The 26923-nt window shown below is 35.9% G+C and overlaps 1 protein-coding gene across 2 annotated transcripts in view; it reads left to right on the top strand.

Moving 5' to 3' along the window:
• The window catches only part of ABCD2 (ATP binding cassette subfamily D member 2), a 96403-nt gene that overhangs the window by 56630 nt on the left and 12850 nt on the right, over window positions 1-26923 (top strand). For both annotated transcript variants that reach the window (XM_027542581.1, XM_027542580.1), the window contains 3 exons: window positions 4398-4543; window positions 16742-16826; window positions 25852-25977. In XM_027542581.1, the coding sequence (XP_027398382.1) occupies window positions 4398-4543; window positions 16742-16826; window positions 25852-25977 (357 nt within the window). The remainder of the gene's footprint in view (window positions 1-4397; window positions 4544-16741; window positions 16827-25851; window positions 25978-26923) is intronic.

Raw genomic sequence — 26923 nt, 5'->3', positions numbered from 1 at the left:
GGAAAAACATTTGATCAGTTCCTCAAAAAATTAAACACAGTTAACATATGCACCACTCCAAGATGTATGCCCACTGTTCATAATAGCCAAAGAGTGAAAACAACACTCTTTACAACACTCTTTAACAACCTGAGTGTTGTTAACATTCAGGTTAACAACATGTGGCGTATCTATACAGTGGAATTTAATTCAGACATAGAAAAGAATGAAATACAGCAACCTTCTACAACAAGGAATAACCTGAAGACTTTAGGCTGAGAGAGAGAAGACTACGTATTGTGTGATTCCATGCATGTGAAATCTCTAGAATACACAAATCCACAGAGACAGAAAGTAGATTATTGATTGCCAGGGAGGAAGGAAGAACCAGGAGTATCTGCTGAGTTTCTTTTTGGGATAAAGGAAATGTTTTAGAATTAGATAGTGGTAATATTTACATGAGCTTGTAAATATACTAAAAATCATTGAATTTTACACTTTAACAGTGCAAATTTTATAATGTGAATATATCTCAATTTAAAAGATATTACTAGAGATTCCTTATCAGAGAAGGTAATGGCAACCCACTCCAGTACTCTTGCCTGGAAAATCCCATGGACGGAGGAGCCTGGTAGGCTGCAGTCCATGGGGTCGCTAAGAGTCGGACATGACTAAGCGACTACACTTTCACTTTTCACTTTCATGCATTGGAGAAGGAAATGGCAACCCACTCCAGGACTCTTGCCTGGAGAATCCTAGGGACAGAGGAACCTAGTGGGCTGCCATCTATGGGGTCACACAGAGTTGAACATGACTGAAGTGACTTAGCAGCAGCAGCAGCAGCAGCAGAGATTCCTTATATTGCAAAGACTCCATTGAGAATCTTATTATATAAATGCATACATGTATAATTGAAATATAAATTCTTTTTATTTTCAAGTATTAGTTAAATCTTTTATAACCTCATGGTATCTATCCTTAAACTCAATCATTTTAATGGTATAGGAATGTGGGTAGATAATTGGTCTACAAAACACATTTTGTATTTCAAACCTTTTATTCTGTCTCTTTGTACACTAAAATCTTTGATTCTTTCTCTCTTTCTTTGTACACGTACACACCTTATTATTAAGTAAGTTGCAGTAAATAAATCTTCATGCATAACTTCTTTAGTGTATGCAGTTGACCCTTGAGCAATACAGAAGTTAGAGGAGCTGACCCCCAGAGCATTTGAAAATCCATGTATAATTTATAATTAGTTAACAAGGCAATGGCAAGCCACTCCAGTACTCTTGCCTAGAAAATCCCGTGGATGGAGAAGCCTGGTGGGCTGCATTCCATGGGGTCGCTAGGAGTCAGTCACGACCGAGCGACTTCACTTTCACTTTTCACTTTCACGCAGTGGAGAAGGAAATGGCAACCCACTCTAGTGTTCTTGCCTGGAGAATCCCAGGGATGGCAGAGCCTGGTGGGCTGCTGTCTATGGGGTCACGCAGAGTCAGACACGACTGAAGCGACTTAGCAGCAGCAGCACAGATAATGAAGTACTGTAATATTTCCTATAAAAAATTTATGTATTTTTAAAAGCTGATATAATATTATCTGGACATACTTTTATTGGTTTTTGTACTGTCCCTCATACATAGAGGGCAAGAAGAGACCAGGAAAAGGCAGACCACTCTAGACTGGTGGGTGGCAGATTTAATAAGCAAGGGAAGTTACATCTGAGGCTTGTGATGGGCAGCTTCAAGATGAGTAGATCTCTAATTCCATTTATCAGAATCATAAAAATTTGTACGGACTTTAATGTAGTTCAGTCATGTATACCATCCAGATGTTCTCAACACCACATTGCTCTCTCAGGCGGTCCCTTTTAAAATTCTTGGTGGCTGTGGGAACTGTGGGTTGAACATAGGCCAGGGGAGAGGGTCAGGAGCATCAGACTGCCTGAGTCCAACTCACTGGACAACTGACAGTGAAGTCCTCTTGATAATGTCCAACAACTTTCTACACTGAAATGTTACCAATTGATACAATATTATTCTTTATGATAACTTATTTTTCTCAGTCCAGCATCATACATTGCATTTTAGTTGCTATGTTGCCCTAGTTTCTTTAAACCTGAATAAATTCCTCAGCATTTTTTTTATGACATTGATATTTGTAATGAGTGCAGAACTATTGTTGGTTATTCTTAAAGTCCCTCAGTTTGGGTTAATCAGATAGTTTCTTCATGATGTTTTTGTTTGAAAAAATATGAATTCATGGTGATACTCTAAATCAAATTAAACACTATCGTGTTTTTGTTTTTTTTTTTTTTTTTTTGCTTTTCCTCCCTCATTTCATATTTATATCTTCCTTCTTCCACAATGAGAACCCTACCTTGTGACATTATTAAAATTTACTTACTTGGTCTTTCCTACAACATAGTTTCAGAATTTCTACACCTGCAGCAATAAGAAATATGAACAGTTAGTTTCAAAGTTGCTTTGTGGTTCTTTTGGTTTTCAACTGAAATTATGTAGCCAAATTTGAAAGTTACTTGGATCAGTCTCTCTTCCCCTTTCAATGTGGTTATGTTGTTCATTTGATATACTTACAGTTTATTTGTTTCTGTTTCTATTCAATTTTAGGGTTTCTTCCTTCATCTTTATTAGTTAATTAAAATAATAACATTTAACATGAGTCTAAGAGTTAAAATACATAGGGAAGATATTTAGAGAGGTCTCCCCCTTCCCTATCTATTCTGCTTTGTTCCTCCCATCTTCTATAGATAAGTGATTTCATTAGTTTCTGGTTTACTGTATTTCCTTTTGTAAATATCAGCAGATAAACTTACGTTTTCTTACTTTGCTTTCATTTTACATGAAAGTAGTACATTGCACATTGGTGGGTCTATCAAATGGAGATGGTTTTGTCCCCTGGAGGATAATATTTGAAAACTTTTTTTGTCTCTGCCACAGTGGATGCTACTAACATCTAGTCATCTAGTGGGTAGAGACCAAATGTGCTGTTAAACATCCTATAATACACAAGACCTCAGTAACAAAGAATTATCTGGTTTAACATAGCCATGATACCACTGTTGAGAAATTCTGCTATACATCTAATTTGTACTTTGCTTTTCAACTTAATATATTATGGAAATCACTCTATATCAATTAATAGAGACCGTCCACATCCAGTTTTATAGCTGCATGGTACAGGTACCATTGTTTATTTAATCAGTCTCCTTTGTATGTGCATTTAGGTTTTCTCAATATTTTGCAATTTCAAATAATGCTGTAATGGATAACTTTATATACTTTTTTGTTCTTGGTGGTACACTTTTGAAAGTATATTTTTAGAATAAAGTCCTAGAAGTGGATCAAACACCAGATGATATATTGGTTTGCCAAATCCTCTCCAAAGGGTTGTACCATTTTGTATTTTCATGATTGTAAGAAAGTATCTGTCTCTCCATAGACTTGCCCATTGAGTGAATTGTCAAGTTTTTGGACTTCTACCAATCTGATAAATAAGAAACTAAGTATATTGTTAATTTGCATTTCTCTTATTTTGAATATCTTTTAAAAGTTTTGTTTGTTCATATTGTCAAAGCCTCAAATTTTATAATTTTTAACCCAAATAGTTTTAGATGAAATACAGAAGCAACATTTATGAAATATAACAGAACACATGGAAACTTACAATACCGTGTGTAAAATAGATAGCCAATGGGAATTTGCTGTATGACCCAGGGAGCTCAAACAGGGGCTCTGTGACAATCTAGAAGGCTGGGATGGGAGGGAGATGGGAGGGAGGTTAGGGAGGGAGGAGATATGGGTGTACCTATGGCTGATTCTTGTTGATGTTTGACAGAAAATAACAAAACTCTGTAAAGCAATTATCCTTCAATTAAAAAGTAAATAAAGTGGCAAATAATAATAATATATCTTATAGTACTATCCTACAGGTATGTCTTTATATGATATAGACATAAATCTTTTTTGGATGGAATAATCAAAATGTTCTGGGCAACTGTTACCCACGTTTTTCACTAATTGAATCAGATCCCCTAAACAGAATCCTTGTCCTCTTGGAAAGGACTTGCCTTTTCAAAGTATTTTGAAAAATTAAATTCAGAGTATAAAACTTAAAAAAATATATATATATAACAGAACAAGTATGTATTTCTGTGCTGAAAATATCCAAGTATTTCTTATAGAAACTTTTCTTGTGGCATGTCTCAATATGTTTTTTTACATGAATAAAACAACATATTGTCCTGACACATCTGAGAGAGAATACTTATCACCAGATAATAAATATAATCCTAGAAATAGAGTATTTAAAGACTCCTCTAGAGTTTTCAGGCTACTAGGATATCACAATAAGTAAGCTAAACTGATTTTGTCTCGGATTCTTGTGTTTTACAGGCCATACATGTCTCTTGGAAGTCTTCGAGATCAAGTAATTTATCCAGATTCAGTGGATGACATGCATGACAAAGGCTATACAGACCATGATCTAGATTGTATTCTACACAGTGTTCATCTCTATCATATAGTTCAAAGAGAAGGAGGTAAAGTCTATAATTCATGGCTTTTTTTCATGTATTTAACATAACTTAAAAAAATTAAGTTGGGTTTAATTTTGATGTATGCTGTTGTTGGAACATAAGCACATAAGCAAAGATGGAATTTATAGCTTTTGATGCTTTTCCATTGTTAACTTGCTCTTTTCTGTTTGTGCTATATTTCATTCAGCAAACTAAGCTTTTTCCTGAGTCCACAGCTAGCATTTGAAGATTTTTTTTCATATTTGGATGAACATGTGTTCCTGAAGCCATAGTCAATCTAAATGTATGTAAGGTTCATGACAGAAATATTCTCCTGTTAATCCCTCAGCTTACATTAAATATAATAATTTGAGAAGTAGGTATCACAGAACTTTTTTATTTTCAGACCAACAGTCTTACCAATACATTATTTTTTTCTCTACAGCAACACATAGAGAATTAGATAATACACAGAAACTTCTGTTTGGTAGTTTTTCAGCATAAAACATACTTTGAAAAAGTAAGAATAAGAGTTATACATATCAGCTCAAGAAAGAATCACTTTCAGAACACAGAAATAACTTGATAACATATAATTTGATAGCCTAGAAAAACTACTGAAATAGCAAGCTAGAATTCTATGTTTAATTTTGCATGTGTTTTATTTTTCTAGCCCACTTACATGATCAAAAGGAGCAGAGTAGTACCGTAATTAAGAATGTAGGCTTTGAAATCAGAATTCTGGAATCAAATCTTTAACTCTGTTCTCTGTACCTTTGTATCTTCACCTGTAAAATGGAGATAAATACCTTATAAAGATGCTGTGAAGATTTAATAAGACTTTATTTAAAGTATTTAGAACAGTGATACATAGTAAATTCACAATAGTTGCTAAAGGTAATAGAGCTAGATGTAATATTGATACAAAGATATTTTGTCTTTGTGTGATGGTGCTCAATATTTTACATATTTCACATCTATTATTTCATTTGATACATTAAGAAACCAATGTAGGCAAAAGAGATAATATTATATTATTGTATTTATATATGATATCTATAGATATCATTTTAGAATATAATACATATTCATAAATATCATGTATAATATTTATACATATCATCTTATAATATCATAGTTCATAAGTGCTATAAATATGGAAAGCAGGTTGTCTTTTTGTGTCATATGGTCAACTTCTTCCCAGTTTTAAAACAGTGTGGCAAAATAGCAACTACCTATTAATTGGGGGTAAGTTATTTGGATAAGTTTGAAATCTAATAATCTGAATAGAAATTTATAATAATTTGTCACATACTCTATTCTTTTAGAAGTTATCAAGAAATTCTAGAACTAGTTTTAAGAATTTTTCAACCTTAAAAATATATGATAGTAATTGTTATGGTTTATCGAGTGCTCACTCTGCAGAATATAACATGTTACTCAGTTTACACTGTCATCTTATTTAATATTTGTAGCTGCCCAATGATGTGGGTTTTACTAACCCCCCTTTAACAGATGAAATTCAGAAGTTTAGCAGTTTCCCCAAGGGCCCTCAGCAAGCGGTGGAACAGGGATTCCAACACAGATGAGACTTGAATGTCAATGTTCTATATAAGATATGCCACTGTGTTATGCTATCTCAACATCTTAGATACTAATAAGGCTTGTTATATCCTTATACATAAAAAATGATAAGGAAATTCACTGTACTTGCCTAGTCCTTAAAACATGAAACATATTTTTAAGCAAAGCAAGAAAACAAATTTGCAAGGACATCACTTACTCTGGAAGAAGCCTGCTGAAGTTCTAGTAAGACTATTAATGATTTGAAGCAACACTAGTTCCAACACTTAAAGAAATTTGCTTAGAGAAATTCTTTACTTTAGTATAAGATAGATTTTAAAACTATGTTTTATTCCATCAAACAAATTACAAAATAGAAAGATGTAGAATTGTTAACAAATAGATGTGAGCTAAAACAGTTTGTACATCTTCAGGAAGCAAGAAAACTTCACTTCTTAGCTGACTTAGTATCACTGTTTCAGCATCAGAAGAAGTATCGTGACTCAGAGTTTTGATTTGTATGTTCTGTGTTCAAGAAAGATTGCCTGTTAAAGCTTTTGGGTTTAGTGAAACAATGAACATAATTTATTTAAATACATAAAATTTAAGGATGCTTTGACCCAAATACTTTCGTCTTTGTGCGTTCTTATTTCAAGGGGGGAGCTATTTTTTTAAGCCCAGAATATTTCTCCACTGTGTAGCAATCTAAACCTATTTTTTCAAATCCTCACTTATGTTTCATAAATGCTATAAAAGTCATAGAGGAAATTTTATTTCAACAGTTTTCACTAGAAGCAAGAACTTTGAATCACATGGCATTTAGAGTTTTTCCCTAATATAAAATTATGTTTTTAAATAGATGGAAAATTCCTGGAAGTTTGCCCAGGAATGAACACTGGTCCCTTTTGGGGAGTATCATTGGGAAATAGGGAAAGTCTTTTCAATCCAGTGCACAAGAAACAATGAAACTCTAGTTCTCATTTCCTTTCCCTTTGACCGAGTTTATTTAGAAATTTTAGTAAAGATGAAAATTCAGTTGAGAAATAATAAAGAAAGCAGAGGGCCTGGGTTTTTTCCAAATGGGAAAATTAAACCTAGACTACTTGGGATTTGGTAATGTCCTAAGTTTGCATGTGTATGTTTGTGCATGTGTATATTTGTGTTTGTGAGTATGTGTGTGAGAGTTTTGATAGTCATTTTCCTCTTTGAAAATCAGGATTTGCTTAGTCCACTCTGTTTTATGATATTCTCACTTCAGAAAAATATCTGATATGGCTGCCTTCCTAAGAGACCCAATGATTTTGTTTCTAAGTGACTTTTTTTTCTTATTACAAAATTAAGACAGGCCATAAAAATAATATAAAGATAGTAATTTTAATTTTTCAAATATTGTAAAAATGTACATCTTAGAAAGTAAAAGCCTCATAATTCCATTCCCAGAGATGATGCAATTATAATTTATAGGGCTTCCCAGGTGGCGCTAGTGGTAAAGAATCCACCTACCAATCCTGGAGACATAAGAGACACAAGTTTGATCCCTGGGTTGGGAAGATCCCCTGGAGTAGAAAATGGCAACCCACTACAGTGCTCTTGCCTGGAAAATTCCATGGACCGAGGAGCCTGGTGGGCTACAGTCCAGGGGGTCACAAAGAATCAGACACAACTGACAACTGAGTACAATTATAATTTATATACCTTATGTGTTCTTACTTCTAATAAAAACTGTTGCAAAAAATTTTTCTCTGTAACTTAATTTTATAATATTTGTGAAACATAAATGATGTTTTGAAAAATAGATTCAGATTGCTACACAGTGGAGAAATGTTCTGGACTTAAAAAAATTTCGCCTTACTAACTGAGAAGGCAAAAGAGAAAAGTATTCGGGTCAAAGGCAGCTTTAATTTTATGTATTTAAATAAACCATGTCCTTTTGTTCCACGGAACTCAAAGGTTTTAGCAAGCAATTGAAAATCTGCATATAACTTACAGAAGGCCCTCATATCCATGGTTCTTTCATATCTGCTGTTCTGCTGTTGTGGGTTAAACCAACCACAAACTATATAGTACCACAGTATTTACTATTGAAAAAAACAGGTGTGTAAGTATTTCTCAGTTCAAATTTATGTTGTTTAAGGGTGATCTGTATACAAACACAATTTTGCAATTTGGTTTTTCATATAAAAAATATTCTAGGTACATTTTTATATCAGTATGTATTTTTTTAAAAAAACTTTTATTGAAGTATAGTTGTTTTGGACATCCCAAGTCGTGTGAATTGTAAAGAACATTCCTGCCAATTCAGGAGACATAAGAGACACGGGTTCGCTCCCTGGGTTGGGAAGATCCCCTGGAGGAGGGCATGGCAATCCACTCCAGTATTCTTGCCTAGAGAATCCCCTGGGCAGAGGAGCCTGGTGGGCTACAGTCCATAGGGTTGCAAAGAGTTGGATACAACTGAAGTAACTTAGCATGCATGCAGGCATAGTTGCTTTACAATATTGTGTTTCTACAAAGTGAATCATCTATGCTATGCTATGCTAAGTCACTTAAGTCGTGTCCGACTCTGTGTGACCCCATAGACGGCAGCCCACCAGGCTCCCCCGTCCCTGGGATTCTTCAGGCAAGAACACTGGAGTGGGCTGCCATTTCCTTCTCCAATGCATGAAAGTGAAAAGTGAAAGTGAAGTCGCTCAGTCCTGTCCGACTCTTAGTGACCCCATGGACTGCAGCCTAACAGGCTCCTCCATCCATGGGATTTTCCAAGCAAGAGTACTGGAGTGGGGTGCCATTGCCTTATGTATACATGTATCCCCCGCTTTTTTAGATTTCCTTCCCATACAGATCATCACAGAACATTGACTTCCCTGTGCAACACAGTAGGTTCTCATTTTATACATAATAATGTGCATATGTCAATCCCAACCCCAATCTCCCAATTCATCCTCCTTTCCCCCACTGATATCCGTAAGGTTGTTCTCTACATCTGTGTCCCAATTTCTGCTTTGCAAATAAGTTCTTCTGTACCATTTTTCTAGATTCCACATACAAGTGATATTACATGATATGTATTTTTCTCTTTCCAACTTACTTCATTCTATATGACAGTCTCTAGGTCTCTTCACATCTTTGCAAATGGCACTGCTTTGTTCCTTTTTATGACTAATATCCCATTGTAAGTATGTACCAGGTCTTTATCCATTCCTCTGTTGATGGACATTTAGGTTCCTTCCATGTCTTGGCTATTGTAAATAGTGCTGCAATAAATACTGGGGTGTGTGTATCTATTTGAATTTTGGTTTTCTCCACATAGATGACTGGAGTGAGATTTCTTGGTCATATGGTAGTTCTATTTTTAATTTTTTGAAAAACTTCCATATTGTTCTCCATAGTAGTTGTACCAATTTACTTGCCCACCAACAGTGTAGGAGGGTTTCTCTTTTCTTCACACCCTCTCCAGCATTTATTGTTTATAAATGTTTTCATGATGGTTTTTCTGACAAGTAATTTTAATTTTCATTTCTCTAATAATTAGTGATGTTGAGCATCTTTTTTATGTGCTTTTTGGCCATCTGTATGTCTTCTTTGAAAAAAAGTCTATTAGGTCTTCCACCCATTTTTTCATTGGATTGTTTCTTTTATTATTGAGCTATATAAGCTGTTTGTATATTTTGGAGATGAATCCCTTGTTGGTTGTTTTGTTTGCAAATATTTTCTTCTATTCTGAAGGTTGTCTTTTTGTTTTATTTATTGTTTCATTTACTATGCAAAAGGTTATAAGTTTAATTAGATCTCATTTTGCTTATTTTTGTTTTTAGTTTCACTATTCTGGGAGATGGATCCAAAAAGATCTTTCTATAACTTATGTTAGAGGGTGTTCTGCTTATGATTTTCTCTAAGAGTTGTAAGTGCCCAGCCTTACATCTAGGTCTTTAATCTATTTTGAGTTTGTTTTTCTGTATGGTATTAGGAAGTGTTCTAATTTTATTCTTTTACAGATAGCTGCCCAGTTTTCCCAGCACCACTTATTGAAGAGACTGTCGTTTTTCTCTTGTATATTCTTGCCTCCTTTGTCATAAAGTAGGTGAACAGAGGTGTCTAGATTTATCTTTGGGCTTTCTATCTTGTTCCATTGATCCATATGTCTTTTTTTGCCCCAGTACCATACTGTCTTGATTACTGTAGCTTTGGAGTATAGTCTGAAGTCAGAGAGCCTGATTCCTCCAGCTCTGTTTTTATTTTTCAAGATTGCTTTGGCTATTTGGGGTATTTTGTGTTTCCATACAAATTAAAAAATATTTTAATCTGATTCTGTGGAATAATGTCATTGGTAATTTGATGGGGATTCCATTGAATCTGTGGATTGCTTTGGGTAGTACAATTATTTTTACAGTATTGATTCTTCAAATCCAAGAACATGGTATATCTCTCCATCCATTCGTATCATCTTTGTTTTCTTTCATCAGTATCCTATAGTTTTCTGAATCAAGGTATTTTTCCTTCTTCGATAGTTTTATCCCTAGATAGTTTCATCTTCATGATGAAATCATAAATGGAATTGTTTTCTTAATTTCTCTTTCTGATCTTCTGTTAGTGCATTGGAATGAAAGAGATTCCTGAGTATTAATTTTGTCTGGTTTTGGTATCAGGGTGATAGTGGCCTTATAAAATTAGCTTGGGAGTGTCCCTCCCTCTGCAATTTTTGGAAGAATTTGAGAAGGACATGTTAGCTGGTCTCTAAAATAGAATTCACCTGTGACGCCATCTAGTCCTGTACTTTTGTTTCTTGGAAGATTTTAATCACAGTTTTATTTCAATTTCATTATTCATGACTGGCCTGTTCATAATTTTGTTCAGTTAAATTTTTTTTAATATATTTATTTACTTATAAGGCTGCATTGAGTTTTATCTGTGGCATGTAGGTTCTTTACTGTGGCACATGGGCTTCTCTCTAGTTGTAGCATGTGGGTTTAGTTCCTCTCTGGCTTGTGGGATCATAGTTCTCCAAGGATCAATCCTGTATCCTGCGCTCTGGGAGACAGATTTTTAACCACTGGACCACCAGGGAAATCCCTGTTCATATTTTCTATTTCTTCCTAGTTAAGTCTTAGAAAGTTATACCTTTCTAAGAATTTGTCCATTTCTTCCAGGTTGTCCATTTTATTGGCATATACTGAGTTGGTCAAAAAGTTCACACATATTTTTTCAGAAGATGTTACAGAAAAACCCAAACATTTTGGTTAACCTAGTAATTGCTTGTAGTAGTCTCTTATGATCTTTTGTGTTTCTGTGGTGTCAGCTATAATGTCTCCTTTTCCATTTCTAATTTTATTGATTTGAGTCCTCTCCCTTTTTTTTTCTTAAGGAGTCTGGCTAATGGTTTTATCAATTTTGCTTATCTTCTCAAAGAACCAATTTTTAGTTTCATTGGCTTTTACTATTCTCTGTTTTATAATATTTCATTTATTTTTGCTCTGTTTTTTATTATTTCTTTCCTTCTTCTAACTTTTGGTTTTGTTTTTTCTTATTTCTCTAGTTGCATTTGGTACAAGGTTGTGTTGTTTATTTGATATTTTTCTTGAGATGGATTGTATTGTTATAAACTTCCCTCTTAGAACTGTGCTGCTTTCCATAGGCTTTGGGTCACCTGTTTTAGTTTTCAATTGTTTCTAGATATTTTTTATTTCCTTTTTGATTTCTCCAGTTATCCATAGGTTGTTTAGTAGCACATTGTTTAGCCTCCACGTTTGTGTTTTTAATAGTTTTTTTTCCCCCCTTATTTGCTTTCTAATCTCATAGCATTGTTTCAGAAAAGATACCTGATACAATATCAGTTTTCTTAACTTTACTGAAGCTTGATTTGTGACCCAAGATGTAATCTATCCTGGAGAATGTTTCATGTGCTCTTGAAAAGAAAATATATTCTCCTGTTTTCTGATGGAATGTCCTGTATATATCAATTAAGTCTATCTGGTCTAATGTTTCATTTAAGACTTGTGTTTTCTTGTTAATTTTTTCTCCTAGGTTGAGTGCATAAATATTTACAATTGCTTTATCTTCTTCTTGGATTGATCCCTTGATTATTAGGTAGCATCTTTCCTTATCTTGTTAACAGTCTTTATTTTAAAGTCTATTTTGTCTGATGTGAGTATTGCTACTCCAGCTTTTCTTTGCTTTCCATTTTTATGGATTATCTTTTTCCATCTCCTCAATTTCAGTCTGTGTGTATCCCTAGGTCTGAAGTGGGTCTCTTGTAGACAGCCTATATATAGGTCTTGTTTTATCCATTCAGCCAATCTGTTTCTTCTGGTTGGAACATTATTCCATTTACATTTCAGATAATTATCAATAGATATGTTCCTATTGCCATTTTCTTAATTGTTTGGGGTGTGGTTTTCTTTGTATGTCTTTTTCCTCTTTCCCTTCCTTTTTTGTTCTCCTTTCTAGTGTTTTTTTGCCTATAGAAGTTCCTTTAGCAGTTGTAAAGCTGGTTTGGAGGTGCTGAATGCTCTTAGCTTTTGTTTATCTGTAAAACTTTTGATGCTCTGTCAAATCAGAATGAGAGCCTCGCTGGTTAGAGTATTTTTGGTTATAGGCTTTTCCTTTTCATCATTTTAAATATATCCTCCCACTCCCTCTGACCTGCAGAGTTTCTGCTGAAAAATCAGCTGATAACTTTTTGGGGTTTCCTTGTATGTTATTTGTTGCTTTCCCCTTGTTGCTTTCAATATTGTTTGTACTTAATTTTTGTTAGTTTAATAATATGTGTCTCAGTGTGTTCCTCCTTGGGTTTATCCTTTATGCAACTCTCTTTGCTTTCTAGGCTTGGGTGACTATCTCATTTCCCATGTTAGAAAAGTTTTTTACTGTGATTTCTGGAAATATTTTCTCAGACCCTTTTTGTTCTTCTTCTGGGACCTCTATAATTCAAATGTTCATGCATTTAATGTTGTTCCAGATGTCTCTGAGTTTATTCACATTTCTTTTCATTTTATTATTATTATTATTCTGTTCTACAGCAGAGATTTATACCACTCTGTCTTCCAGGTTACTTATGCATTCTTCTGCCTCAGTTATTCTGTTATTGATTTCTTCTAATGTGTTTTTCATTTTCAGTTCCTGTCTTGTTCATTTCTTTTTATATGTGTTTTAGTTCTTCTAGGTCTTTGCTAAACTTTTATTATATCTTTTCAATCCATGCCTCCAGTCTGTTTCTAAGATCTTGGATCATCTTTACTATCATACTCTGAATTCTCTTTCAGATAGATTGCTTATCTCCTCTTTATTTAATTGTTCTTGTAGGTTTTAACATTGCTCCTTCATCTGCAACATATCTCTTTGTTACCTTTTTTTTCTTCCTCAAAGTTTTGTGTTTGTGATCTGCTTTCCAGGCTGCAGGGTTGCAGTTCCTCTTGCTTCTGTTATCTGTCCCCTGGTAGGTGAGGTTGATCCAGAGACTTGTGCTGTTATCCTCTTAATGAGGGTTAGACTATTGTTGTGGTGACCAGAGCCTGCCTTGGATATTGAGTGAGGGCTCCCCTTTGCTCTTTGGTTGTCACTGCCCTGTCATGGGTGGAGTCGGCTTCCAAGTTGTTGTAGTAGAAGCCCCCAGATTTGCTTCTTAGCTGTGTCTCTGATCTGTGGTGCAAAGTAGGCACGGTAGGAGCACTGCTGCTGGGAGGGAAGCTACTGAGTATCCCTTCTTTGGAGCTACTCTCCTGTGGTGTACTCTGTTGTATGATCTTTCACCCATTGTGCAGACCCTCAGACTACACTGATATTAGCATTGCCATGCTAGCATTTGACTCTGGTGTCTCCTAGAGATTTCTTTCACCAGGTCATCAGAGTAGATCCACTGAAGTCCAGCCCCAGGATTGCAGTAATCATGGATCTGGACCAGTTGTGGGTATTAGGTGCTGAGTCATGCTCAGTTGCTCAGTCATGTCTGCTCTTTGTGACCCCATGGACTGTAGCCCACCAGGTTCTGCTGTCCATGGAATTTTTATGCAAGAATATGGGAGTAGGTTGCTATTTCCCACTCCAGGGATCTTCCTGAGCAAGGGACTGAACCCTCGTCTCTTGCATTTCCTGCACTGGTAGGTAGTTTCTTTACCAATGCACCATCTAGGAAGCTACCAGGTGTTATAGGGGTAGCTCAGACTTTAGCCTGGCACAAGCCACCAAGTGTACATGCATGTTAAGTCACTTCAGTTGTGCCTGAGTCTTGCAACCCTATGGACTATAGCCTGCTAGGCTGCTTTGTCCATGGGATTCTGCAGACAACACTACTGGAGTGGATTGCCCTGCTTCCAGGGGATCTTCTCAACCCAGGGATTGAACCCATATCTTTTATATCTCCTGTATTGGCAGGTGGGTTCTTTACCCCTAGTGCTACACCTACTAAAACTAGGTCTGTCTTGGCTGTGGGAGCACTTATCTGTTCAGATGTTTTGTAGGTGCTGAGTTTTTACCAAGCTGTTTGTGAGGGTTTCAATTTGTGCATCTGCAAGGAAAAATTTCAGCTTTTCTTCTTAAATTCAGTGGCTCCTGGGACTTAGCAGTGGTTTTAGCTCCACCTCTGAATGTAAGTCGCACACAGGGATCTACTCCCAAGGCTGCCCTGGAGCACTTTGGTCTGCCCCAGTGAGGACAGGGCCCGGAGGTGGCACAGCTGCCAGCGTCATGGGAGGCAACAGGTGCACAAAGGGGTTGGAAGTTGTAAGAGATCTGGCCCAGTCACAGGTTCACGGGGAAACTGATGGCCATGATGTGGGAGATCATGCCCTGGTGGGAGCATTTCCTATCACCTGGTGGCAGGCACATGAGGTTAGCCCTGGGTGATCTTTCCAAGCAATCAGAGCCAGCCCTGTCGGGGGCCTTTCCTAGTTCCTAGCAGCAGGTGAGCTGGGGCCAGCCCTGGGAGGGGCTTTTCCTAGTGTTTGGCCACAGGTACAAAAGGATTAGCCCCAGCAGGAGCCTTTTCTAGTGCCTAGTGGCAGGCATGAGACAGCTCACCCTGGCGGAAACCATTTTTACCACCTGGCGAGGTGTAAGTAGGGGCTGACAGTGTAGGGAGAGAGGCTGCAAAGACAGCTCCACCCACTACATGTCACTCAATAATGGCTCCTTGCTTCTATGGTAGTCCAGGTTTCCTCCACAAGTATTTCCAGTTGTGGATTTTCTCATTCCCATCCCTTCAGTCTGTCCTGTCTACTTGCATCCAGCAGCAGTCCTTTCCTCAGCTTTTCTGTCATTGCCTATATTCCAGCACCCAGTGCCCATGCACACTGACAGACACAAGTCTCAGGCTTGGAGGCACAGGGCTGTGGCACAGATCATCTATGTAGGTCTCACTTTGTCCTGCCTGCCATAGACCAGCTGTTTCATTCCCCTCCAACAGGCCCAGATGATTTCCTTCTGTCCCATCCAATCTGCCCCTCTACAAGGGGGTTTCCCTGGATGCAGGAACTTCTGAGCTTCTTCAGATCCCCCACCTAGAAGCAGATACTATTCCACTTCCTGTCCTCTTCTTTTTCCCTTCTTTCTTTTGTCTTACATGGTTCCGCATGGATCTTTCTTGTCCTTTCCAGTGTCTAAGGTCTTCTCCTAGTGTTCAGCCAGTGCTCTGTGAGCCCTGTTCCATATCTAGATGTATTCTTGATGCATCTGTGGGGAGAGATGAACTCCTAGTCCTCCTACTTCTCTGCCATCTTGCTTTTCCCTATACTAGTATGTATTGATCTAACTTTTTTTAAAATCTAACCTATTTTTTAGAAAATAGAAGACTTGCTTTTGAATAAATAACCAACAGAAAGTATTTACAATGTTGTGAGAGATGGAATAGGTAAATTGTAAAACATGAAGATACACCTACATATAAATCCTAGCTCTAATACATAGCTGTATAAATTTTGATATATCAATGTCTTCATGAATTTCAGCTTATCTACTTATAAAATAACACTAATAATAGACACCTCATAAGGTTGTGAAATATACAATGAAAATTGTGAAAAATACAACTCATATAAAGTGCCAGGCAGATGGAAGCCATTTAAATAAGCTCCTTTCATATCTTTTGTAGACTTTGTAATGTGCGTGTGTGCTCAGTCACTTCAGTTATATCCTACTCTTTGCGACCCTGTGGACTGTATCCTGCTAAGCTCTTCTGTCCATGGGATTCTCAGGCAAGAACACTGGAATAGGTTGCCATCCCCTCCAGACCCAGGGATCAAACCTTTGTCTCTTGCACTGCAGGCAGATTCTTTACCCACTGAGTCACCTGGGAAGCCCAGACTTTGTAATAGGCCTGTGCAAATTTGGTGGTCTTTTCTCCTACCCCCCTGCAAAATAAGTCTAAGTATACCAACTCTTTGGAGACATTAAAAAATAAACACCTTTTCAAAGTATCAGTATTTAGAATTCTTAGAATATGTTCTGTCAATATAAGTAATTATTACCATTAAAAAATATCAAATCTAAGACCAAGTGTTTAAACGTAAGGCACTCTGGTCTATCCAGGCATATGTTTTGTGAAATATCAGGTTCTTTGTGTAATAGCTTAAACTTGCTAGGAATCACTTGTCTAGGTAAAAACTGTAAAAGATGCTCTCTTTGATTAAAAGATGCTTTATACAATATGTATTTTTATATATTTTAAAGGATGGGATGCTATTATGGACTGGAAAGATGTCTTATCAGGAGGGGAAAAGCAAAGAATGGGCATGGCTCGCATGTTTTATCATAGGTAAGTGTATTATATTCAAGTTACTATTGATACTATTCTATTGTTGTAATAAAAAAATGTTCGGATAGGATCCCTTGTCCTCATTCGGTTTGAAAATATATTTCTGAAAAGCTAGTGCTTAGAATTTATAGTATTTAAATTTCTTAGGTTGTTTTTTAATGTGACAGAAATCTCCAAGTGTTTGTTCTATTTATTTTATGTTGAGTAATGTTAGATGACAAAATTTAATTTTTGTGTCCTAAGTTTGAAAGTGGGATAATTACTAATTTTAAAATGTGAAGACTAGATAACCACTATTATGCTATTGTGAACACAGTAGGTAGACATTCAGTGAAAGTCAAAGTCGCTCAGTTGTGTCTAACTCTTTGCAACCCCATAGAGTGTAGCCTTCCAGGCTCCTCGGTCCGTGGAATTCTCCAGCCCATAATACTGAGGTAGGTAACTGTTCCCTTCTCCAGGGGATCTTCCCAACCCAGGGATCGGACCCAGATCTTCCGCATTGCAGGCAGATTCTTTACCATTTGAGCCACCAGGGAAGCCCAGATATTCAGTAATACTTCTCAGTTACATTATTAAATTAAAACTAAATTAAATTTCTAGTCAGTCAGTGGCCTATAAAGTTAGTAGTGTTCTCCTTGAGAGGAGGCATATCTAATGGTAAAAGGAACCAACCAGCCTAAGTCTTAATGGACTCAGAAATAAAGAGATGCAGGAAATAATTTATCTTGATAAAACTTTTCTGTTTCTAACCAGCTTAATAGCCTTTTGGTTCAGAGTATCAAGCACAAGACACTAGAAATAAATATTGAAGCTATTATGATTTGTTCCTTTTTTTTAATCCTATTTTCTGTGAAAAATAAATTCCCATTTTAATGTTAGGCCTCTGGCAATGAGAACCTAAGTTGTTACTTTCAGTACTTACATCTTGGGCATTAAAGTTATGTACATGGATAGCTGAGTGGACCATAAGCTGGGGCACATGCAATACTCTTGATGAAGTTGCAGTGGAAGCAATAAAACTTCTGTAGGGAACCTTTAAAAGCTGATAGAAAAATGCAAAAAAAAAAAATCAAGTAAGCTTCATTAAACACTTAGCAACAAGTTGACTATCAATTTTTTAGAAATCTTTTATTATGGAAAATCCATTAAAAGTTCATCAAAAAAGAGAATATTGTAAGATGAACCCTATATTCCCATCACACTGATTCAACAAGTCTAATATTTTACAGCACTTGATTTATTTATTTTTTTATATAAAGCATTGTGAAGCAAATCCAAAGTCATGGAATTTTTCATGAAATATTTTGACATTAATCTCTGAAATATTAGGATATTTTTCTTACATTATATACCATAATCATTATTAATACAATTGACAATAATCATTTAAAATTATTTCATACCTGGTTCATATCCAATTTCCCTGATGGTCTCAAAAATATCTTTTTATACTTGGTTTGTTCAAACCAAGATCCAAACAAATTTTATGTATTGAATTTTGTTGTTATATATCTCTTAATTATTTTTAATTTAAAGAGTTGTTTCTTCTCCCTGCCTCTGTGCCCCTCCCATCTTTTATGCTATTGACTTGTTGAAGAAGCTAGGTCAGTTGTCCTTTAAGAATGTTGTCCTTTCAAGATTGATCTGATTGCTTCCTCTTGAGATCCCTTTACCTCTTTCCTCAATCTACTATTTTTCTTATAAACTGGAAATTAGAGCTAAAAACTTGATTATATTTAGGTTCAGCCTTTCTGGTAAGAATATAACGTGTAATATTTATCACTGAAAAAATAATGTATAGTTTAAATGACTTTATTAAATATAATTATGTGTTTATATTATAGAAGTGGAAATTTTAGATGAGTAAAAAGAAGAAAAAATTCTGTTTTACTACTTGTAGCACATAAAATTTTAGTATAGTATTTTCTCTATTTTAGTATACAAAAGTTGGTTGTTATTTTTAACTTTTTAATATGTAACTATTTTCATAAAGTATTTACAGTTTATATTCCTCTTTTTTTTTGGGGGGGGGGCATACCACATGGCTTGTGGAATCTTAGTTCCCTGACCAGGGATTGAAATCAGGCCCCAGCAGTGAAAGCACTGAGTCCTAACAACTGGACCACAAGGGAACTCCTTGTATCCCTCTTTTTATTTTGTATCCTATTATGTGTATTACTATGTAATAGCTAGCCAAGGTTTGTTTATTATTATTATAACATTTATGTACCAAATACATAAATGTATTTCAGTATTCAATTCAATGAATTCTGATAAATGTATATACAATATATAATCAATATCCCAATTAAGATAAAGAATGATTCTATCACTTAGAAAGTCCCTCATGCCCCTTTCCAGTCAAATCTTTCCATAGACAATTTCTGTTTCCATTTCTAATGCATAAATTAGTTCTCCTGTTCTACAACTTCATATAAATTAATCATGTTGTGTGTGTGTTTGTCGCTCAATTATGTCCAACTCTTTGCAACCCCATGGACTGGAGCTCACTAGGCTCCTCTCTCCATGGAATTCTCCAGGCAAGAATACTGGAGTGGGTTGCCATTCCATCCTTCAGGGGATCTTCCCGACCCAGGGATCAAACCCAGGTCTCCCACATTGTGGGCAGATTCTTTACTGTCTGAGCCACCAGAGAAGCCCCAAAATTAAATCATACAATATGTATTATTTTGTGTTATAGCTGGAGTTTATACATGAGAAAAATGTTGTGTAATAACATGGTATTTTAATAACATACATGGTTAGTTCAAGGATAAGGCAAACTAAAAAATATAAACTAAAATATGCAAACTCTGAATTTTTAGTGAAGTATATTTTACAATGACTTTTTTGAGATAATGTGGTGAGATTCGAGAGTAAACTTTGTAGTATGAAATTTATGACTATCTGTTAACCACTATTACCTTGAATCTGTCTGTGCCTTGTCCATAAATATTCAGTAATATGATCCCCCATATAGTTGGTGAAATGTGACATGCTGATGGTTTTCTTGCTCAGTCATGTCCGACTCTTGCAATCCCATGGACTGTAACCTGCCAGGCTCCTCTGTCCATGGGATTCTCCAGGCAAGAATACTGGAGTGGGTTGCCATTTGCTTCTCCAGTTAAATCTTCCCAACCCAAGAATCAAACCCAGGGCTCCTGCATTGCAGGCAGTTTCTTTACCAACTGAACTACAACTGAAGCCTGAAATGTAAAATGATGGAACGTGATATGTGGCTGTAAATTTCTCATTATGTCAGTGTGTTAATAAGATAAAAAGCAAGTGGCATTAATAAAAGATGCTAACCTAAAGAGATTTTTAAGTGCCTATCACTTAAATACTTGATACTCATGTATCTAAAATATTTTTGGTATAAAATGATACTGAATAAAAAATACTAAAGCTAGTGAAGGACCTCACTGTTTGTGGAAATGTAAGTTGGTAAAGCTACTGTGGAAACCAGTGTGCAGGTTCCTTAGAAAACTAAAACTAAAATTACCATATGACCCAGCAATCCCACTCCTGGGCATATATCTGTACAAAACTATAATTCATAAAGATACATGCACCCCAGTATTCATAGCAGCACTATTCACAATAGCCCAGACATGGAAACCACCTAAATGTCCATCTACAGATGAAAGATAAACATGTGGTACATCTATATAATGGAATACTTCTTAGCTTAAAAAAAAAAAAAAAGAAAGAATGCCATTTGCAGCAACACAGATGCAACTAGAGGTTATCATACTAAATGAAGTAAGTCAGAAAGAGAAAGCAAATACCATATGAGGTCATTCATATGTGGAATCTAAAATATGACACAAATAAACCTATCTATGAAGCAGAAACATATTCATTAACAGAGAGAACAGATTAGTGCTTGCTAGGAGAGAGGATTTGTGGGAACGGACTGAGTAGGTGGGGGTTAGCAAATGTGAGCTTTTATATGTATAATGGATAAACAACAGGGTCCTGCTGTATAGCAAAAGGAACTATGTTCGCTATCCTATGATAAGCCATAATGGAGAAGAATATAAAAAAGAATATATGTATTATATTTTATTATAGTTGATTTACAATATTATATTAATTACTCCTGTACAACAAAGTGATTCAGACATATATGTATATACATATATATACAACAAAGTGATTCAGATATATATGTATACATGTATATATACATATATATCTGAATATATATAGGAAATGGCAACCCACTCCAGTATTCTTGCCTGGGAAATCCCATGGACAGAGGACCCTTGTGGGCTACAGTCCATGGGGTCACAAAGAGTCAGATATGACTAAGCAACTAAACACACACACATACATGTATATATATATATATCTTAATCACCTTGCTGTATAGGAGTAATTAATGTAACATTATAAATCAACTTAAAAAAATTTTAAAAACCCAGTGAAGGAAAAGTATAATAATGAAAAATTGCCTCCCTTCTTTCTCAAAGAATTATTAAGAAGATTTGAATTATAATGAGAAAGACTTGAGCTAACAACTAAAGTGGAGTACTTTAGCAAGGAGAATTATGTGTCAAAATCTTAGTCTTTTTGAGAGGATTTTAATTTTAATGTTTAAAAATGATTAGAAAAGTCCCACCTTATAGGAAATAGATTAGATCCTTCTTAAGCCTCACTCTTCTGATGATGCACCAAAAGAAAAATCTGAGAAACAGTGTTATCTAATGTTTAACTTAGTTATATCAGTTTCAGCTTACAGTCCCTGCTTAATATATTTGCATGCGTGTACGCATGCGTACACACACACACACACACACACACACACACCCCACAAAACCAGTTCTACCAAGGAAACAAAATATCTTACATCTGCTAGGCTAGGAGTTGCTATGACAACAGAGTGTAAGAAATATACGTTTTTTCTAATTCTAAAATGGCATCTCTTCTGTTTACCTCAAAGCACTCTAAAAAATAAGACAATACAGTACCATTACTAAAAATAGAGTTATACAAAAAAATAAAATTTTACCCCAAGCCTCTCTGTTTTATACTTCCTTTTCTCCTCTCTCATTTTTACTTAAGAAAATCATCCACAAACAGAAATAAACTCTGAGACAAATAATTCTTTATACTTTAACCTGAACAATAACCAAAAGCTAACCAGTTAAACCACTTCTGTTGTCAAGGGGAAACTGCAGTGATCTTTATTTCTTTGTGTGGAGAGCTAATATTAAAATCAAGTGTAGTGTTAAAGTTGGGTTTGTCTCCTGTATCTTTATACTTACATTTAGTTATTTTTGGCTATGCTAAGTCATTGGTACTGCATGAGGGCTTTCCCTAGTTGTGGTGAGCAGAAGCTACCCTTTGTTGCGGGGCATGGACTTCTCATTGTGATGGCTTCTCTTGTTGCAGAGCACAGGCTCTAGGCACATGGGCTTCTGGAGTGCAGGCTCAGCAGTTGTGGCTTATGGGCTTGCTGCTCCATGGCATGTGGGAGCCTCCTGGACCATGGATCAAACCAGTGTCCCTTGCATTGCAAGGTGGACTATTAACCACTGGACCACCAGAGAAGCCCTCTATTATCCTTGACAGGGTACCCCCCAATATTAAACAGGATCCTATTAATAAACAATCCATCAAATTACTAGGAAAAGAGTTTGAAGTGCCAAATATTTTTGCTGAATGAGAAATTACTACTGGTTTCAATTTTATCTTTTCTTTGTCATTTTATTTTATTCTTTTACAGTGTATTTTTTCCTGAAGCATAGTTGATTTACAGTGTTGTATTAATTACTCCTGTACAGCAAAATGATTCAGTTATATATATATGTGTGTGTGTGTATATGTATATATTCTATTTAAAAAAATGAATCTCCATTTTATGGTTTGTCATATGATACTGAATATAGTTCTCTTACTATACAGTAGAAAATCTTCTGTTTACCCTTTCCATGTATAACAGTTTACATCTGCTTACCCCAACCTCTCACGCCTTCCTCCCCCATCCCTCCCCCTTGGCAACCATAAACAAGTTCTCTATGTCCATGAGTCTGTATTTCACAGATAGGTTCATGTTCATATAAAATATAATAGCATATGATATTTGTCTTTCTCTGGCTGTCTTTACTTAGTATGATAATCTCTGGTTGCATCCATGTTGCTGAAAATAGCATTATTTCATTATTTTTTTATGGCTAAGTACTATTTCATTTTGTGGAACACACCAAATCTTCTTTATGCATTCATCTGTCCATATTCATTTAGGTTGCTTCCATGTCTTCAGTTCAGTTCAGTTCAGTTCAGTCGCTCAGTCATGTCCAACTCTTTACGACCCCATGAATCACAGCATGCCAGGCCTCCCTGTCTATCACCAACTCCCAGAGTTCACTCAAACTCATGTCTATTGAGGCGGTGATGCCATCCAGCCATCTCATCCTCTGTCGTCCCCTTCTCCTCCTTGCCCCAATCCCTCCCAGCATCAGGGTCTTTTCCAGTGAGTCAACTCTTCGCATGAGGTGGCCAAAGTATTGGAGTTTTAGCCTCAGCATCAGTCCTTCTGATGAACACCCAGGACTGATCTCCTTTAGGATGGACTGGTTGGATCTCCTTGCAGTCCAAGGGACTCTCAAGAGTCTTCTCCAACACCACAGTTCAAAAGCATCAGTTCTTCGGTGCTCAGTTTTCTTCACAGTCCAACTCTCACATCCATACATGACCACTGGAAAAACTATAGCCTTGACTAGACAGACCTTTGTTGGCAAAGTAATGTCTCTGCTTTTCAATATGGTATCTAGGTTGCTCATAAGTTTCCTTCCAAGGGAGTAAGTGTCTTTTAATTTCATGGCTGCAATCACCATCTGCAGTGATTTGGAGCCCAAAAAACTAAAGTCTGACACTGTTTCCACTGTTTCCTCATCTATCTGCCATGAAGTGATGGAACAAGATGCCATGATCTTAGTTTTCTGAATGTTGAGCTTTAAGCCAGCTTTTTCACTCTCCTCTTTCACTTTCATCAAGAGGCTTTTTAGTTCCTCTTCACTTTCTGCCATAAGGGTGGTATCATCTGCATGTCTGAGGTTATTGATATTTCTCCCGGCAATCTTGATTCCAGCTTGTGCTTCTTCCAGCCCAGCGTTTCTCATGATATACTCTGCATATAAGTTGGCTATTTTAAATAGTGCTGCTTTGATCATAGGAGTGCATGTATCTTTTCAAATTATAGCTTTATCTAGGTATATGCCCAGGAATGGGATTGCTGGATCATATGCACTTCCCTGGTTGCTCAGACCGTAAAAAATCTGCCTGCAGTACGGGAGACCTGAGTTTGATCCCTGGGTCAGGAATATCCCCTGGAGAAGGGAATGGCAACCCATACCAGTATTCTTGCCTGGAGAATTCCATGGACAGAAGAACCTGGCAGACTGCAGTCCATGAAATCGCAAATAATCAAAAATGACTGAGTGACTAACACACAGACACAGAAACTTTAATTTTAGCTTTTTGAGTAATCTTAATACTGTTTTCCATAGTCACTGTACCAACTTACATTCCTACCAACAGTATAAATAAGATGTTTGCATTTTTCTTCAAACCCTCTCCAGCATTTATTATTTGAAGATTTTTTCATGATAGCTGTTCTGACTGATGTGAGTTGGTACCTCATTGGAGTTTTGACTTGCATTTCTCTAATAATTAGAAATAATGAGTCTCTCTCTATGTACCTGTTGGCCATGGATATGTCTTCTTTGGAGAATTATCTATTTATGTCTTCTGCCCATTTTTTGGTTGGGTTAATTTTTGTTGTTGTTATTGAATCATAGAAGTTGTTTGTGTGTTTTAGAAATTAAACCCTTGTCAGTTGTATCATTTAAAAAGACTTTTCTCCCAGTCCATAGATTGTCTTTTAATTTTGTTTATGTTTTCCTTTGCCGTGCAAAAGCTTACAAGTTTGATTAGGTCTCATTTGTTTATTTTTGCTTTTATTTCTATTGTTTTGGGAGACTGACTTAAGAAAACATTGATTTATGTCAGAGAATGTTTTGTCTGTGTTCTCTACTAGAAGTTTCATGGTGTCTTGTCTTGTATTTAACTCTTTAAGCCATTTTGAGTCTGTTTTTGCATGTGGTATGAGGGTGTGTTCCAATTTCATTAATTTACATATTGCTGTCCAACTCTCCCAATACCACTTGCTGAAGAGACTATATTTTCCCCATTGTGTATTCTTGCCTCCTTTGTCAAAGATTATCCATAGATATGTGAGTTTATTTCTGGGCTCTATTCTGTTCCATTGACAGAAAGAAAACAGAGAAAGGAAAAAATTATAAAGAGCTAGAGGGTGAAAATGAAAGGAAGAGAGTAAACAGAAGTATATGGTGGCAAATGTCAGGTGCCTCTGATAGTAGTAGATTGTCATTTCCAGAGAAAAAAACTGAGCTAGTGAAAAAAAAGTGTTGAGTGCAATCAGAAAAATATATATAGATTTTTTTCTCAAAGAAAATAGTGGCAATATTACCAGGTTAAATGCCGGCTTTAAATTTGTCAGATTAGCCATACTTACTTTTGTAGAGTCTTAGATCAACAAAATTCTATCAATAGTGATTAGGTATTTACATTATTGATAAAATTATCTCTTAATAAATGTTTGCAAACAGAATTGTGACATGATCGATAATTCGCTACTAAAATGTATTTTTAGTGTAATTAGAACCTTGTCACCAAGAATGAACTGTCTTTTGCAGCAAGGTTCTTTCAGTGACCTGTCATCTTTCTTCTGCCTCACAGTCATGATTCACCAATCTGCAATAAAGCTTATTGTATTATGAGCAGGTATTAAAAAAATCTATTTAAAATCTAAGAAGAATATGAAATTCTATTCCAAAGAAGGGGGAATGACTGCTTTTTTTGCTTTATCATTTGTCACCTTAAACATGTCATTATTCTCTTTTCTCCTTTAAAATTGTTAACATTGCAGTTCATATTGCTAAATAAAGGTTTATAATTCAAAATGAAAATTATTAATTTATTTGTGCTTATGTTTAAGACCAAAATATGCATTGCTAGATGAATGCACCAGTGCTGTCAGCATTGATGTTGAAGGAAAGATATTTCAGGCTGCAAAAGGAGCTGGAATTTCCTTACTTTCTATAACACACAGGCCTTCACTTTGGTAAGTGTTTCCAGTGCTCATTTATGATAAATGATTTTTCTTTTTGTTTCTTAAAGAATGACTTTGCTAAACTTTTTACCATAGAGCATAAGACATTTCAGTTATTTTCCACCTGCATTTCAGTTAAGGTTAAACTATGCCTAAGAGAGTGACATCACTCTTAAGCTAAAAGTTGAAGTTCCTGTACTTGATAACATATGACAGAAATTAGTGATCTTTTCCATACGCTTTTCAAAATTGTATTTATTTATTTTATTTCTGTCTGCACAAGGTCTTTGTTGTCGCACACAGGCTTTCCTCAGTTGCGGCAGGAAGTAAGCAGGGGCTGCTCTCTAGTTTTGGCGTGTGGACTTCTCATTACAGTGGCTTCTGTTATTGCAGAGCATGGGCTCCAGAGTGTGCGGCCTTCAGTAGCTGCTGCTCCCAAACTCAGTAATTGTGTGCGTGGGCTGTAGAGTACAGCCTTAGTAGTTTTAGCACACAGGTTTAATTGTTCCACAGCCTGTGAAATCTCTCTGGATCAGGAATTGAACCAGTGTGCCCTGCATTAGCAGGTGGATTCTTAACCACTAGACAACCAAACAAGTCCTTTCATATACTTTTGAGTAACTCTCTTTAGGTTTTAAGTTTTCCAAAACTTTGACTTCCCAATGGGTGTGGGACCTTACCAACATTAAATTGAAAACTATGTCAAGGGAAAAATTAGAGTGTGTAAACAGAGCTTTTTTTTTTTTTCCTTTGTTTTAACAAAAAAAATGAGAAGACATTTTTTGTAAATAATATTTCATAAAACCTAATGGAATTTTCTCTTTTTTAAAAAAAGATCACCATTTTTATCATCACCTTATGTTTTTATTGATTCATCATCATCATAAGAGTCACTAATGCAGATTCAACACCTATTCTATTCCAAGCTTATTTTATTTAAGCCTAATAGCAACCTTAT

The sequence above is a fragment of the Bos indicus x Bos taurus genome, chromosome 5, assembly GCF_003369695.1.
Source record: "Bos indicus x Bos taurus breed Angus x Brahman F1 hybrid chromosome 5, Bos_hybrid_MaternalHap_v2.0, whole genome shotgun sequence".
NCBI classification, from domain to species: Eukaryota; Metazoa; Chordata; class Mammalia; order Artiodactyla; family Bovidae; genus Bos; species Bos indicus x Bos taurus.
Note: the sequence above shows the minus strand (reverse complement) of the source record. Positions and strands in the feature narration are given on the sequence as shown.